Genomic DNA, 13,428 nt, shown 5'->3' on the forward strand with positions numbered 1-13,428 from the left:
GAGAGAGAGAGAGAGAGAGAGAGAGAGAGAGAGAGACAGAGAGAGAGAGAGAGACAGAGACAGAGACTGAGAGTCAGTCTTAAGCTCAACTCTCTTTTTTTTTATACAGTTCAGGACCCCACCCTCAGTGGGCAGGCCTTCCTACCTCAGTTATCCATATCAAGCTAATCCCCTACTGGCATGCCCCAGGGTCCTATCTCCCAGGTGGCTGCATATCTTATCAAATTGACAATTGAGATTACCCATCCCAAAGAGTATGATTAGAAAGAATGTAGGGACTGGCAAGCCTGCCTATCTTCCAGGTGGTTCCATATCTTATCAGATCGACAATTGAGATTAACCATCCCAAGGGGTATGATTAGAAAGAACTTGGGGACAGACCTGAGAGAATGTTCTGAGTGTTGGGAGTTGTTGAATAAGATTGAAGAGTGTATTGCAAATATTAGGTTATTACTTTTTAGTGTGTTGAGAACAAACAAAAGAAATTTATTCTAAGCACTACCATTTCATTTGCAGACTCCACTTAATCGTAGGGAGAAACTAAATTCAAGGTCCCAGGCTCTAGGGGAGCTTAGGACTTCCCAATAGCATGACAGCTTCTGTTGTAAGGAAACAGTTGTCTGATTCCAGAAGTCTCAAGGACAACTTCTCCATCTTGCTGGCAGGATCAAACTAAGGTCATGTTCCCAGGCTAGGAACCAACTCCTATCCTGATTGGTGGAAATTCCCTTGCTCAAATATAATAGGACAGTGCTACATCCCACCTAGCTCCCCTTCTCTAGTCTCATCCTTTAAATGGGCTGTACGGCATCGCTTCAGTTCAACTCCCGAGTCTGTTCTGCAGCCCCCATGGATCAATAGTGGCTTGATGGCAATAAAACGTTGTCACCCTGGTGTTGGAGCCGTGTTGGATTTATGTTAGATTCAAGTGGACCCCAAACAGTAGGTGACTAGCAGATTTCTCTGCTCTGGAAAAGTGAGTTCTGGTGTCAGTCTGAGGGATAGATCTAAGGAAAGAAAATGGCTGGGGGCTAGTGGGGCAGTTAGTAGGTACCAGTGAGCTGGTGCAAGCAAGACAGACTTAAGGCAACACAATCAGTATAGAACAGGCAGATTTACTGTTCATTGGTTATACACAGAGAAGGTGAGAGGGTCTAGGTTTAGTCTAAAGGAGGAAGGGAAACAGATGGTTAAGGATTTATTTTATGTGGCAAGAATGGAAGTCCGATTATTTATTTATCTATTTATTTATTTGAGACAGTGTTATATTGAATAGCTCTGGCAGGTCTAGAGTTCCTTACTATATAGACTAGGCTGGCCTTGTACTCACAGAGATCTGCCTGAGGCTAACAATGTGGTTACGGGCAAAGCCATCTCACCGGTCTATTGTATTACTTATTTATTTATTTATTTTTTTTTTGGTTTTTCGAGACAGGGTTTCTCTGTGTAGCCCTGGCTGTCCTGGAACTCACTCTGTAGATCAGGGTGGCCTCGAACTCAGAAACTCGCCTGCCTCTGCCTCCCAAGTGCTGGGATTAAAGGCGTGTGCCACCACGCCTGGCTAAAAAAATTCTTAATACAGGGCCTCATATAGCTTAGTCTGGCCTTGAACTATGTAGCCTAGCCTTGAACTAACTATGTAGCCTGGCCTTGAATTGGCTATGTAGCCAAGGATGACCTTGAAATTCTGACTCTCCTTTGTCTCCCTAGTGCCGGGGTTAAGAGAAGTGCATTACTATGCCGCGATTATGAGATGCTCAGGACTCGAACACAGCTTTGTGCAGGTGAGCCACAGCACCTTACCCCAGGCCTCACTCACTCTTTCGTCCGCCCCCTGTAATCGCGGAGGTGGGGGTGGGGTGTGGTCACGCCTGCGCACTGGCGGCGGCGCGCACGCGCGGCGCGGGGCGGCGCGGGGCGGGTCGCAGCTGTCAGTCTCTGCGCGGGTACGGCCCTCCCCTGCGCGCTGCGTTCCGGCTCCTCCCTCTCCCGCCTCCTGGTCCCCGCCATGGTGCTGGAGTCGGTGGTCGCTGACTTGCTGAACCGCTTCCTAGGGGACTACGTGGAGAACCTGAACAAGTCCCAGCTAAAGCTGGGGATCTGGGGCGGTAAGCGCGATGCCACGGCCTGCCGGCGTGGGAGAGGGGGCTGCGCGTGTGGGAACCTGAGGACCCCGGGGACCTCGCTGGGCTTGCCCCTGCTGTCGATGTAGCCACACAGGGGCAGCGCGCTGCTTAGCAGTCCCCATCAACGCCTCAGAATAAAACAAGAAAACAAAAATGGAATTATTTACCTCAGCAGCGGACGTCAGAGTGCGGCTCATGCTCCCTACAGTGCCAGATTGTCTCCCCTTGCATCTCATGGCCCCCAGGACCAGGCTTCCTGGTTCCCAGCATGGGAAGGTGGGATGGGCAGGGGTGACAGTGAGAAGAAAGGCGTGTCTTGTCCCCAAGGACTTTTAACTCAGATTCCTACCACTGCCCACTTCCTAGTTAGGTAGAGGGCTCTGCAGTTTTTTGGTTTTGTTTTGAAATAGACTTTTGAGCCACTGGCCAGAGGCGTGATTAATTAGGGTTGTCTGCTTGGATGCAAATTCGGGAAGACCTGCCAAGGTTATTATCCTGAAGGTTAGGAGTAGAAAAGCCTACTTCTGCATCCTTCAGTAAACTTGGATTTGGGAGTGTAGCTCAGTGGCAGAACTTGCGCTTCGAGCCTCCTCAGCACCATAGAATACCAGCACAGATGAGGTGTTTGGGGCTATGGGGGGACTTGTATTCATTTACTAAGTTACTATAAGGCTTGGGAATTTTGTCAGCTTTGGGAGGGAATTAAAAAACAACATCCAACTTAAATGGAAGGAGCTACTTTTAATTGTCAGTGATTTAAGTATAGGCCCGCTCTTTCTGTTTGGCATTTGCCAATGGAGAAGCTAGCTATTTGGAACTTGAAATGTGGTTACTTGCTCTGAGTATAAAGTACACTGGGTTTTGAAGATAAGCATTTCTCCTAATGGAGGATAAAATAAAATAAAATAGCATCTCAATAAATTTTATTTTGGCTACACTTTGAAATGGTGTTTGACTAGATTGAGTTAAATACATTATTAAAATTCAGAGCCATCATCAGGTCAATTTATGATGAGGTTATAAGAAACATAATCAGGAAGCTAAAATGCATAGGCTGTTCCCATCCGCTCTGCTCGGCTTGTTTATCACTATTACCTAGCATGATCAATTACAAAGGATTTCCACATTATGTCTATCAAAATTCTGGGCTCCTAAAATTGATGATTAGTGAGAGGCACCCTATTTTTATTGGACAATGCTGTCACTGAATTATGACTAGTCTCCTGAATTACCTTGGAACACATCTTATTTTAAAACAGGTTGCTGCTCACTCTTTTTTTGTTGTTTGTTTGTTTGTTTTTTTGGTGATTCTTCCATAAATATACACGTTGTGTACCCATCCCTGTAACATAATGCAAAAGGAAAAGTTTTTAAAAGGAGTGTCTAGATCCTTCTGCACAAAGAGAGAGAGAGTGTGAGTGTTTCTTTAGAATTCTTGCAGTAATGTCAGTTATTCTTTGTGAAACGGTTTTGAAAAAAAGTGCTTCAGGTCAGTGTGAACTCTGAGCTAGAACACCCATAGTTCTAGGCCTGCTAGTGTGTTGGGCAAGCCATTTACAGTAAGGACCTATGTTTTTTATTTCTGCTTTCACAGAGAAAGCGATCATATGGTCTGAGGAGTTTGAATCACGCCTGAAAAGATGATTCCCATTAACCACTCCTCGGGTTTTACTAGTTGCCTTGTCCTTGACTAGTCTTTTAAGAAAGAAATAAAATGTATGGGTGCAGTTGAAGATTCCTTCACTACCAAATCATGCTCACTTTTAAAGTTTGGAGTTGGACACATTAGCATCTGAGGCTGTCTAGTTTGTAAACCATTGGACAGTGAATAGAGTCTGAAGATTTCGAGCTTATTCACACTGAATCTAAGTGTTACAGAGCTGTGTCGCACCTCCCGCCTCATTGTCTCTAGTGAAATCTAGGAACGAGGCTTTTCTTTATCCTGTTTTCTGCTTTAATTTACTTGTGGTGCTGGGGCTTCAAGTCTAGACCTTGTTGGTGCCCGGTGACATTCTGCGATGAGCTATATATACCCTCAGCTCCATTTTATTTTATTTTATTTTATTTTTAGACTAACACATTCTGCCAGTAGTATGCCCTAACTGTGCAGTGTGTCTGAGTGGCAGATACATGGGTTTCTTTCACCAGCCATCCTGGGAACAGTCAGTGATTGCATTTTGTCAGCTCACAGCTCAGCCTTATAAAGTTTAACTAATGGTTAAACTGGATGTCATGTGCTTTGTAGTTATTGCTCAACACAAGGTCTTCTAATCCGATTCTCCTTAAAATAGAAAGACGAGTTTGAGATGACTATTACTCAAGACAATAGTGCTGGAGAAACTGGCCTTAACCTTTATGGGTCAGGAAGCAGATGGAATATTAATGAAATTGTTGATAAGACACCCATGGTGCTGACAAAGCTTTTCAAGGAAATTTGAAAATGATACGTAGTCCTGTTTGAAAACTGCACGTGTGTTAGCTGGTAAAATTTATATGTCAGTGCTTTAAAAAAAAAACCTTTTTAAACCTTTGCATGTTCAAAACTTTAGAATGGGAGCATTCTTTCTGTAGAAGGTTTTTTTTTTTTTTTGATTTATTTATTTATTATATGTAAGTACACTGTAGCTGTCTTCAGACACTCCAGAAGAGGGAGTCAGATCTTGTTACAGATGGTTGTGAGCCACCATGTGGTTGCTGGGATTTGAACTCTGGACCTTCGGAAGAGCAGTCGGGTGCTCTTACCCACTGAGCCATCTCACCAGCCCATCTGTAGAAGTTTTACATAAGTAGTTTTTTTTTTTTCCCCCTTTGGACCAGAGTGTTAGACTAGCCCCAAGCAGTTGATTTCAGTGTCAGGAGGGTGGTTTGGCAGTGCTTGAAATGCTGTTGACTGAGGAGGTGTGCTGCTGGTGTGTGTTAGGTAGGTCCTAGGGATACTGCTGAAACCATCTAGCAGTGTGAGAGATGGACAGTCAGTAAGGAAGTGCTGTCCGGCCCTGCACAGTTGAGGAACTGGCCTAAGGAGAAAATGGAGATTGTCTCTTGTACATAATGAGACCCAGGGGGTTAACAGCTTTTACTAGGGAGTAAAAGTGGATCTAGTGAGAGTACATTGCTCTTAAAAGATTTCTAACAAGACAAACAGGTATCTTAAATGACTGACATGTATCATGTTCACAAACATGCATGATCTTTGTTTTGATGTGCCTGGGAGTTTTGAGAGTCAAAATATAGTGTTACTATAATCTGAAAAACATTGTGTTGGGCCTAGGAGATATCTACACAACAAAACAATGAAAGCTACAATAAAGAAGAAAAATGTCACGTGATGTCGCGTGAAGTTGCGTGAAGCTGGGCGTGGTGGCGCACGCCTAGTCCCAGTACTCGGGAGGCAGAGGCAGGCGGATTTCTGAGTTCAAGGCCAGCCTGGTCTTCAGAGTGAGTTCCAGGACAGCCAGGGCTACACAGAGAAACCCTGTCTTGGAAAAAAAAATGTCGCATGAAAAAGAAGGAGCGAGGGCTGGAGAGATGGCTCAGCAGTTAAGAGCACCAATTGCTCTTCCAGAGGTCATGAGTTCAATTCCCAGCAACCACATGGTGGCTCACAGCCATCTGTAATGGGCATCCGATGACATCTTTTGCTGTATCTGAAGACAGTGACAGTGTACCCACATATATGAAATGAATATGACTGGAGCAAGCCGGGTGACTGGGAGGAGGAGAAAGAGTGAGTTATTAGAATGTTTAGTCTTGTTATATATATTTTGGAAGTTGCTTTTAAGTTGAAGACCGAGCAAGGCCAGCAGGACGGCAGGCTTAGTGGGTGAGCATGCTTACTGCCAAGCCTGGCTATGAGAGTTCAGTCCCTGTGATGCACGTCGAAAAAGGAGAGAACTGACTCCTGCAAGTTGTCCTCAGACCTCACATGCAGGCACAACGACACCCCCTATATATACAAATGTAATCATTTTTTTAAACCTTTGTAACTGAAGAAGCAAGGGCAATAATAATAATAATATTAATAATAATAATAATGTTCAGAGAGGACATAAAGGGCTCTTAAACTTTGTGATTATCTTTTGGAACTAACTCCTCCTCCTCCTCCTCCTTCTCCTCCTCCTCCTCCTTCTAACAGTGTTTCTCCATGTAGCGCTGCCCGTCTATCTTGGAACTCTAGACCAGGCTGGCCTCAAACTCATAGAGATCCTCCTGCCTCTGCCTTTTGAGTGCTGGGATAAAAAGGCACATATTACCACCTTCTGGCTTGGAATTTATTCTTAAAAGATTATTTAAGGCCACACAGTTCTTAAGTATTTTTGAAAGTGGTTTAGGCAAAATACAATTTTAAAACTTGCTGTTGTAGAAACAGGTCCCAGCTTACTATTTACAGGATCCCGGAGGAAAACGTTTTCATTCTCAAAGCCTCAGTTTCCTAATCTGTAAAGAGAAATAAAGTGTCCATGATGGAAGTCCTAGGAAAGTCCTTTGTCATTGTTAGTGATGGACGGTAATGGTGGGCGGGCCAGCCTGCTGTTGCATTTTCTGAAGCATGTTTCCTCTGATACCATGCATCTGCTAGCATCATACCTGCATGTGGATATCTTTTACCCTCCCTCCAAATTCTTAAAAGCAAGGAAACTTTTTGCAATTAATTTATACTTGACAATGCTCATGTTTTCTGTAACAGTGTGTGTAGGACAGCCTTCAAAGGCTCAGACATGTGCCTGGTGGGCAGGTGCTGCCAGATGAAAATGTTTACCTAGGCTTTTGATCCCCACAAACCAACAGATAAATTACACAGCCCCTAGCCGTTTGAGAGGTATCCAGGATATAATTGTTTTAAGCGTGACATGTCTCTAAAACAGTGTGTCGAAATGTCAGATCTTTTGCAATTTGGGTTAAGTGATGTTGCAATGTAGAATCTGCCAATTTGATTTTTTCAAAGCTTTTTACTGTGGAGGAACAGGAACAGCTTCCATTCAGGACTCTGTGGCTTTCACTTCCCTTAACCCAGCGGACTGAACCTTAGACATGGTGTGTTAGGATGACGCAGAGTTCACAGCCCCTTAAGCCAGGCTCTGGGTATAGTTTCAGGTCCTGTTCTTTACCTTGGAGCCCTTCCCTGTCTGCCCACAGTTATGGGTGGAGTTCTTATTCTCAATGCTGAGGACTAGAATTGCTGTAGATTCTGGATTTTGTTTTTCAGAATTTAGATTATTGATAAGTGTGTAATGTGATTTCTTGGGGATGACAACCAAGTGAGTGTAAAATTCAGTTGTATTTCATATGCATATAGTGCACATAGCCTTACAGTTATTTCCAGCATGCTGCATTTCAAAGCAGCGTACCATACAAGATTGGCTCTGTGGCAACATGTCAGCAACCGAAAGTTTTGGACTTTAGATTAGTGATGGTCAGCTTGTCTTGCTGGCAGATAGCATCATGAAGAAGGAGAGAGAGGATGAGGAAATTGGACAGGAAGTTATCTTCCACCAGGTATAGGGCTCTTGGCAGGTCACTGACGGGAAGCCATCTGTTTCTTCCCTGCAAATGAATGAGGTGAGCATGTTGGTGAGCATGTCTTCCTGTGCTTTAAGCACCTGTGGTTTGAGCGAGCCTGGAGCAGCCTGAGTCCTTCCTTAGGGAAGTGGTGCTGCGCCGCCTGCAGCCAGTGTGAGGCTTGCTGGCCCAGGCACAGCTCTGTCCTTCTTCCATCTGTACTGATGGGGGAAGAGCCAGTCACAGAATACACAGGGTAGGGAAGCCACATCTATAGGAGGCAGGTGGGGCAGACTGGGATGACAGAAAAACCCACTTGTGTGATTTGTGCTTACTTTCTGTAGCCACATGACATAAAACACTGTAGTGTCTAAGCATTTACTCACTGAGGGAGTATTTTTTTAAAAAAGATTTTATTTTGTTTCATGTGAGTGCTTTGCCTGCAGGTATGTGTATGTACCATGGTCTTGCAGTGCCTGTGGAGGCCAGAAGAGGGTATCTGATTTTTTTGGAGTTAGGGATGGTTGTGAACCACCATGTGGGAGCTGGGAACTAAACTTGGGTCCCCCGAGTGCTCTTAACCCCTGAGCCATCAAGTCCTCATCCCTAGAAGGATTTTTCTTTCTTTTTTTTTTTTTAATCTCCCTCCTGGCAGGTGATTGAGTCTCTAGCCATCTGCCAGAGCTCTCGGGATTCTCGAAGAAATGGCATACACGCCAGCTAATTTTGATATGCCTAACTTGCTCAATGGCTGGGCACTTCTAAACCTCCCTGCAAGCTAGCGCACACTCCCCTCTGGTATTCCTGAGTTAACATCTTTTAAAATCTGTATTTCATCCCTGCCACCCTACACCCGATTGGGATAATGGTTTCTAGGGCCGCCTTCCTGTACTCTTACATGTCAGCAGGCCTTTAAGTCTGCTCTCTTTGCTTTCCCATCATGGCGATTCTCTTCTTCTTCCCCTCAGCCATCTAAAAATCCTAAAAGTCCCTGCCTCCCGTCTCCTTGCCCAGCCACTGACTGTAGCAATTCTTCATTACTAATCAAAGCCAGCTGGGGCACGGACCCTCAGGGTCTTGAAGTGTGGCTTCTGGGTGCCGAATTAAAGCAAAGCATTCGAACCATTTTCCCAGCAGGGTGGGACAATATATCAAAGCGGAGTTTGAAAAGCTAAACGGAATGTACCTATCTATGCATGTACATAGCACCATCATTAGTTAAAAATCCACCCCTTTTCTAGAAATACAGCCAGAAGTTGGTGCCTTAAAACCATTTGCTGGGAAGCCATGCCTGTGCCTTGGGTTTTAGACTTTGTGTGGTGTTTGAAAGGAGAAGGTCTTGATGACATCAGAGCAGCTTTCTGCTTTTCTCTGCCAAGACTTCTTGTTTCAACAGGAAGCTGGAAAGTAAGAGCCGGTTCCTTCCCTTTTGCTGCATAGCAGTCTTCCAACTGAAGCAATCTGGGTTGGGTTGGTTTGGAGTCAGATAGTTCAATTCGTTTGGAAGGAATTGGTACAATATTTTCTCCGGCGTCTGTGAAAACATGAATCATTAAAGTAAATTGGTTCATGCTTTTGCAGACTGCTCAGTGACTGAGCTCATTTCCTTGGTTGGGAAGAGCTCATAAACATTTGATACAAGGGAAAAAGATGGTGGATACTTTTGCTAGAACTAGATCTGAGAAACCTTGCGTCAAAGCTCTACATAGGCGTTTGTCACTGTTTTAGGCCGTGTGGCTTGATTAGGGTCTGGTGCTTTTATTTGTTGATCATTTGTTGTTGTTGTTGTATCATTGTTTGGATTAATTTTTGTGTTTTATATTAAGAACTGGCCAGGGAGTCAGTGGATAGAGTGGCACAATTACTGTCTAACCTTGGAGAAACTGCCCATTCTGCTTAAATGCCAGTGTCTTCATGCGATAGTGCAGAGAGAGGCGGGGGTGAGCTTTGTGTGCTCCTGGAGCAGTTCTGGGATGTAGCTTAGGAACTGTTTGTAGAGAAAAGGTCTAGCATGGCCATCTGCATGCAGTGCCACCTCCCATGTCCCCGAGGAATTGTCCCTTCTGGTGCTCCTGATGTAATCCTCTGACTCTACCCACCCCACTCATTTTTGGATTTTTATATAACCTTAAAAACCAGTGTGGCACCAACAGGCCTCTCAGTGCAGAGTCTGGCTCTTTTGTGTGGTAATGGAAGTAGATGTATTCGGTGGGATCGAGCCCCTTTGTCTAGAAGAGAGCATGGTGTGCTGGACATGGCGTGGCGTGTCAGAAGACTGAGTAGTGGCCCTTCCACGTGTAGATTGCCATGTTTTCATAGGCCGTTCATTTAACCTCCAGATATCTTCAGTTTCTCTTTCTTGATAGGTATGTACTACCTGCCTCCTGCTGTGAGGCTGTGGGGATCCAGTAATGTAACACGTCTGAACATACTTTTTGAAACATTAATTGGTGGCCTCATAGTAGCTGTTTCTGCCCCATAGCTCCGTGCATCCTAAGGCAATTCAGCAAGTGTTTCCTGAGCACCAGTGACGAGGGACACTGCTCAGGAGGTCATAATTGTGCCGGGGATTTATGTAAACTTAAATGACTATGGGGAGATGTAGCTCAAGCTTCGGGGGAAATTGGGGAGAGATTGTTAGATTGTTTCTGGTTGAAATTATTTAATATCAGCACTAGTTTTCTTTTTCTTTTTTTCTTTTTGAGACAGTATTTAAACTCCCTGTGTAGCTAGCTTAGGTGCCTGATCCTCAGCCTCCACCTCGTGAGTGACTGATGGGAGAGCAGGCCCGAACCACCAAACCTGGAGCAACGGTGTTTCCTGTGTTAATTTAGTAGATGAATACATGTATACAAGCTTCTCTTGGATTTAGAACTTAGGTAAGCCTGTCCTGTGTTGTCACAGTTCTAGTTGATTAAAAAACAAATAAATACAACCAAATTGAGTGTTTGCATGTATGTATGTGCACTGTTTGTGTACCTGATACCCTCAGAGGCCAGAAGGCCAGAAGAGGGCATTGGATCCCATTGGGGCTGGAATTATAGGTGACTGTGAGCTGCCCAGAGTGGGTGCTGGGAACTGAACTTGGGTCCTCTGCAGGAGCAGCAAGTGCTCTTAACCACTGAGCCATCTCTCCAGCCCTTTGCTTGTCTCTTCTAACTTAACCACTTTCTTTTTTTTCTTCTTTTTTTTCTTTTTTAAAATATGGTGTTACTTGCTAATTTAGTGGGCTTGCTTTCATTTCTATCTTTAGTTCATTAGTACAGATTATTTCATGCATTCTGATTCAGGCTCACCATGCTGAGATACCCTTCGGCATTAACTCGGAAGCTCTCTGTATAACTTTCCGCACTGTAGCTTCCTCATGAGCAGCGAGTGAGGTCTCCTTCAAAGCTGGACTTCTGCACCACACTCCTCACCCAGATCCTTCAGCCCTGCCAGTCTGCACCAGAGGTTACTTCACAGAGCTCCTTACCTGCCTCTCTGCGGGGGGCTGTGGACTTGAGGTTAAGCGCCACTTGATGGTGTGCCTGGCTTTCATGTTTTCCTTGCTGGCAGAGCATCGCGTGTCTACCTCCCATCGTTCATCCTCCTGACCTTGTTTCTTTTCTTTATTTTTAAGATAAGATACGATTATTGATTCTTGGATTTTTTCCCCCCTGTGACCCCTGAGTGTTCTTATCTCTGGTGAGCTAGCTAAATAGGAGGGTTACCTCTGTGTGTTTGGAATGACTGTTTCTGGAAGGAAAACTCCATCTTTTTTAGGATACGTTTTTTTCCAGTACTCAGTTCAGTATGAAATGGTTGTTTTTTAGGTGGCTATGTCTCAGTCTTACAGATGATTTAAATGGAAGTTTCTGCACTCTGAGACCCTGAACTGGGACACATGCCCCTGTGCGTGGCCGCACAGCATGCATTGTGTCAGTGAGCACCATGCATTGTGTCAGCGAGTTGGCTGGTGTCTCACCTAGCCAGGCCACAGGCCACTGGCTGAGGAATGAATGCACTTTCCCCCATTCCCTGGGCCTCTACTAATCTGCAGGCTGCTAATTTCCCTCCCTCTCTTTTTACTGGACTGGGGGCCCCTCCCTTAGTGCAAATAGCTACAGAATGATATTGCTATGGATACCCTTTATGTCATTTATCCAGGAAGTGTGAACAGACCTAGCTATTCTTTGTTAGTTTTATGTGTCTGAAAGTAAAGTAGGTGTTGGGTATGGAAAGGATTCATATCCAAATGCTGAGCCAAATTAACCTCAGAACTTACTGTTTTATTTTTTATTTTTCCATTTTCCCTTATTTTGTGTCATGATTTCAATTAAAAGTAATATCTGATCATTATAAAAACTGGAAAATAATGAAAACAGTTAATAAAAAGTCACATTTATCTCATCAACAGTGATCATCACTTTCAATATTCTGTAAGGTTGTAAAATACACTTTAAACTTTGTTCACCACATTGGCAGTGATCAACCGATACCTGTTACTTCATTGTAGAACCACAGTTTACTGCAGTAGAAGCAGCCCCATTTTTTTTTTTTTTTTTTAAGATTTATTTATTTATTATATGTAAGTACACTGTAGCTGTCTTCAGACATCCCAGAAGAGGGCGTCAGATCTTGTTACAGATGGTTGTGAACCACCATGTGGTTGCTGGGATTTGAACTCTGGACCTTCGGAAGAGCAGTTGGGTGCTCTTACCCACTGAGCCATCTCACCAGCCCAGCCCCATTTTTATAAAGATGTACAAGTTCATATATGCTTTTTGCATCATGTGCATGCCTGACTCCTGCTGTGGTTAAAAGGAAGGCACTGGATCCTTTGCAACTAGAGTTACTGAAAGTTATATGAAGCCTATGTGGGGTTTGAAAATGGAGCCTGGGTCTTCTGGAAGAAGAGCCGGTGCTCTTAACTGTTGAGCCATTTCTCTATCCCTAGAGGTCTCTCTCTACTTAATAGTAAAATCTTTCATGTTGTACTCGCCCACCTGCTATTTTGAGTGATCGCTAGTGATTTACTCTAGTTAATCACTATGATCACATTTGTTTGATACACATGTTACTGTCTTAGTTACTGTCTTGTGAAGATGTGGTTTTTACTGTGGATGATCTGAGTACTCCTGGTGACAATGACCCCACTCACTGGGAGTCTCAGCGCTCATGAACAGGTTCGGGGTCTGTGCTGACCACAGAGCTTGTTAAACTGCTTTGCATGACTGAAAATAAGTGTTCTGTGCAAATTTCCTCCATTGACTAGAATAGGGGCCTCAGTTATAATCTGTGTAAGACATCAGCATGTGGTTAAATGCAGAGTTATCTCAGTACTTCTGTAACCTTAGAGATTATGATTCTTAAGAATGATTCTGTGGGGCTAGAGGTTAAGGGCTCTGTGGCTGCTCTTGCAAGAGTTCGGTATCCAGCATCCACATGGCAGTTCACAACTGCCTGTAACTCCAGTTTTAGTGGACTTGGCGCCTTCTTATGGCCTCCATAGACACTGCGTGTGGTGCATAGACATGCATGCGGAACACACACACACACACACACACACACACACACACACACACACACAGGATTCCTCCAAATACCAAATAAATGCCAGTCTTCTAGGATTACCTGATGGTTTTTATGTTTGGTAGTAGTGCCATCCTTTCTAGTGCCATCCTTTCTAGTGCCATCCTTTCTTTCTTTCTTTCTCTCTCTCTCTCTCTCTCTTTCTTTCTTTCTTTCTTTCTTTCTTTCTTTCTTTCTTTCTTTCTTTCTTTCTTTCTTTCTTTCTTTCTTTCTTTTTCGAGACAGGGTT

General features: G+C 44.1%; 1 protein-coding gene across 4 annotated transcripts in view; it reads left to right on the plus strand.

The window, feature by feature from the left end:
• Positions 1-1,957: 1,957 nt before the first annotated feature.
• Positions 1,958-13,428, plus strand: part of Vps13c (vacuolar protein sorting 13 homolog C) — a 155,572-nt gene continuing 144,101 nt past the window's right edge. For all 4 annotated transcript variants that reach the window (XM_029543807.1, XM_021206145.2, XM_029543808.1 and 1 more), the window contains exon 1: positions 1,958-2,108. In XM_029543807.1, coding sequence (XP_029399667.1) covers positions 2,009-2,108 — 100 coding nt within the window. In that variant the 5' untranslated portion in view covers positions 1,958-2,008. The remainder of the gene's footprint in view (positions 2,109-13,428) is intronic.

Source organism: Mus pahari, chromosome 10, assembly GCF_900095145.1.
Source record: "Mus pahari chromosome 10, PAHARI_EIJ_v1.1, whole genome shotgun sequence".
Taxonomy (NCBI): Eukaryota; Metazoa; Chordata; class Mammalia; order Rodentia; family Muridae; genus Mus; species Mus pahari.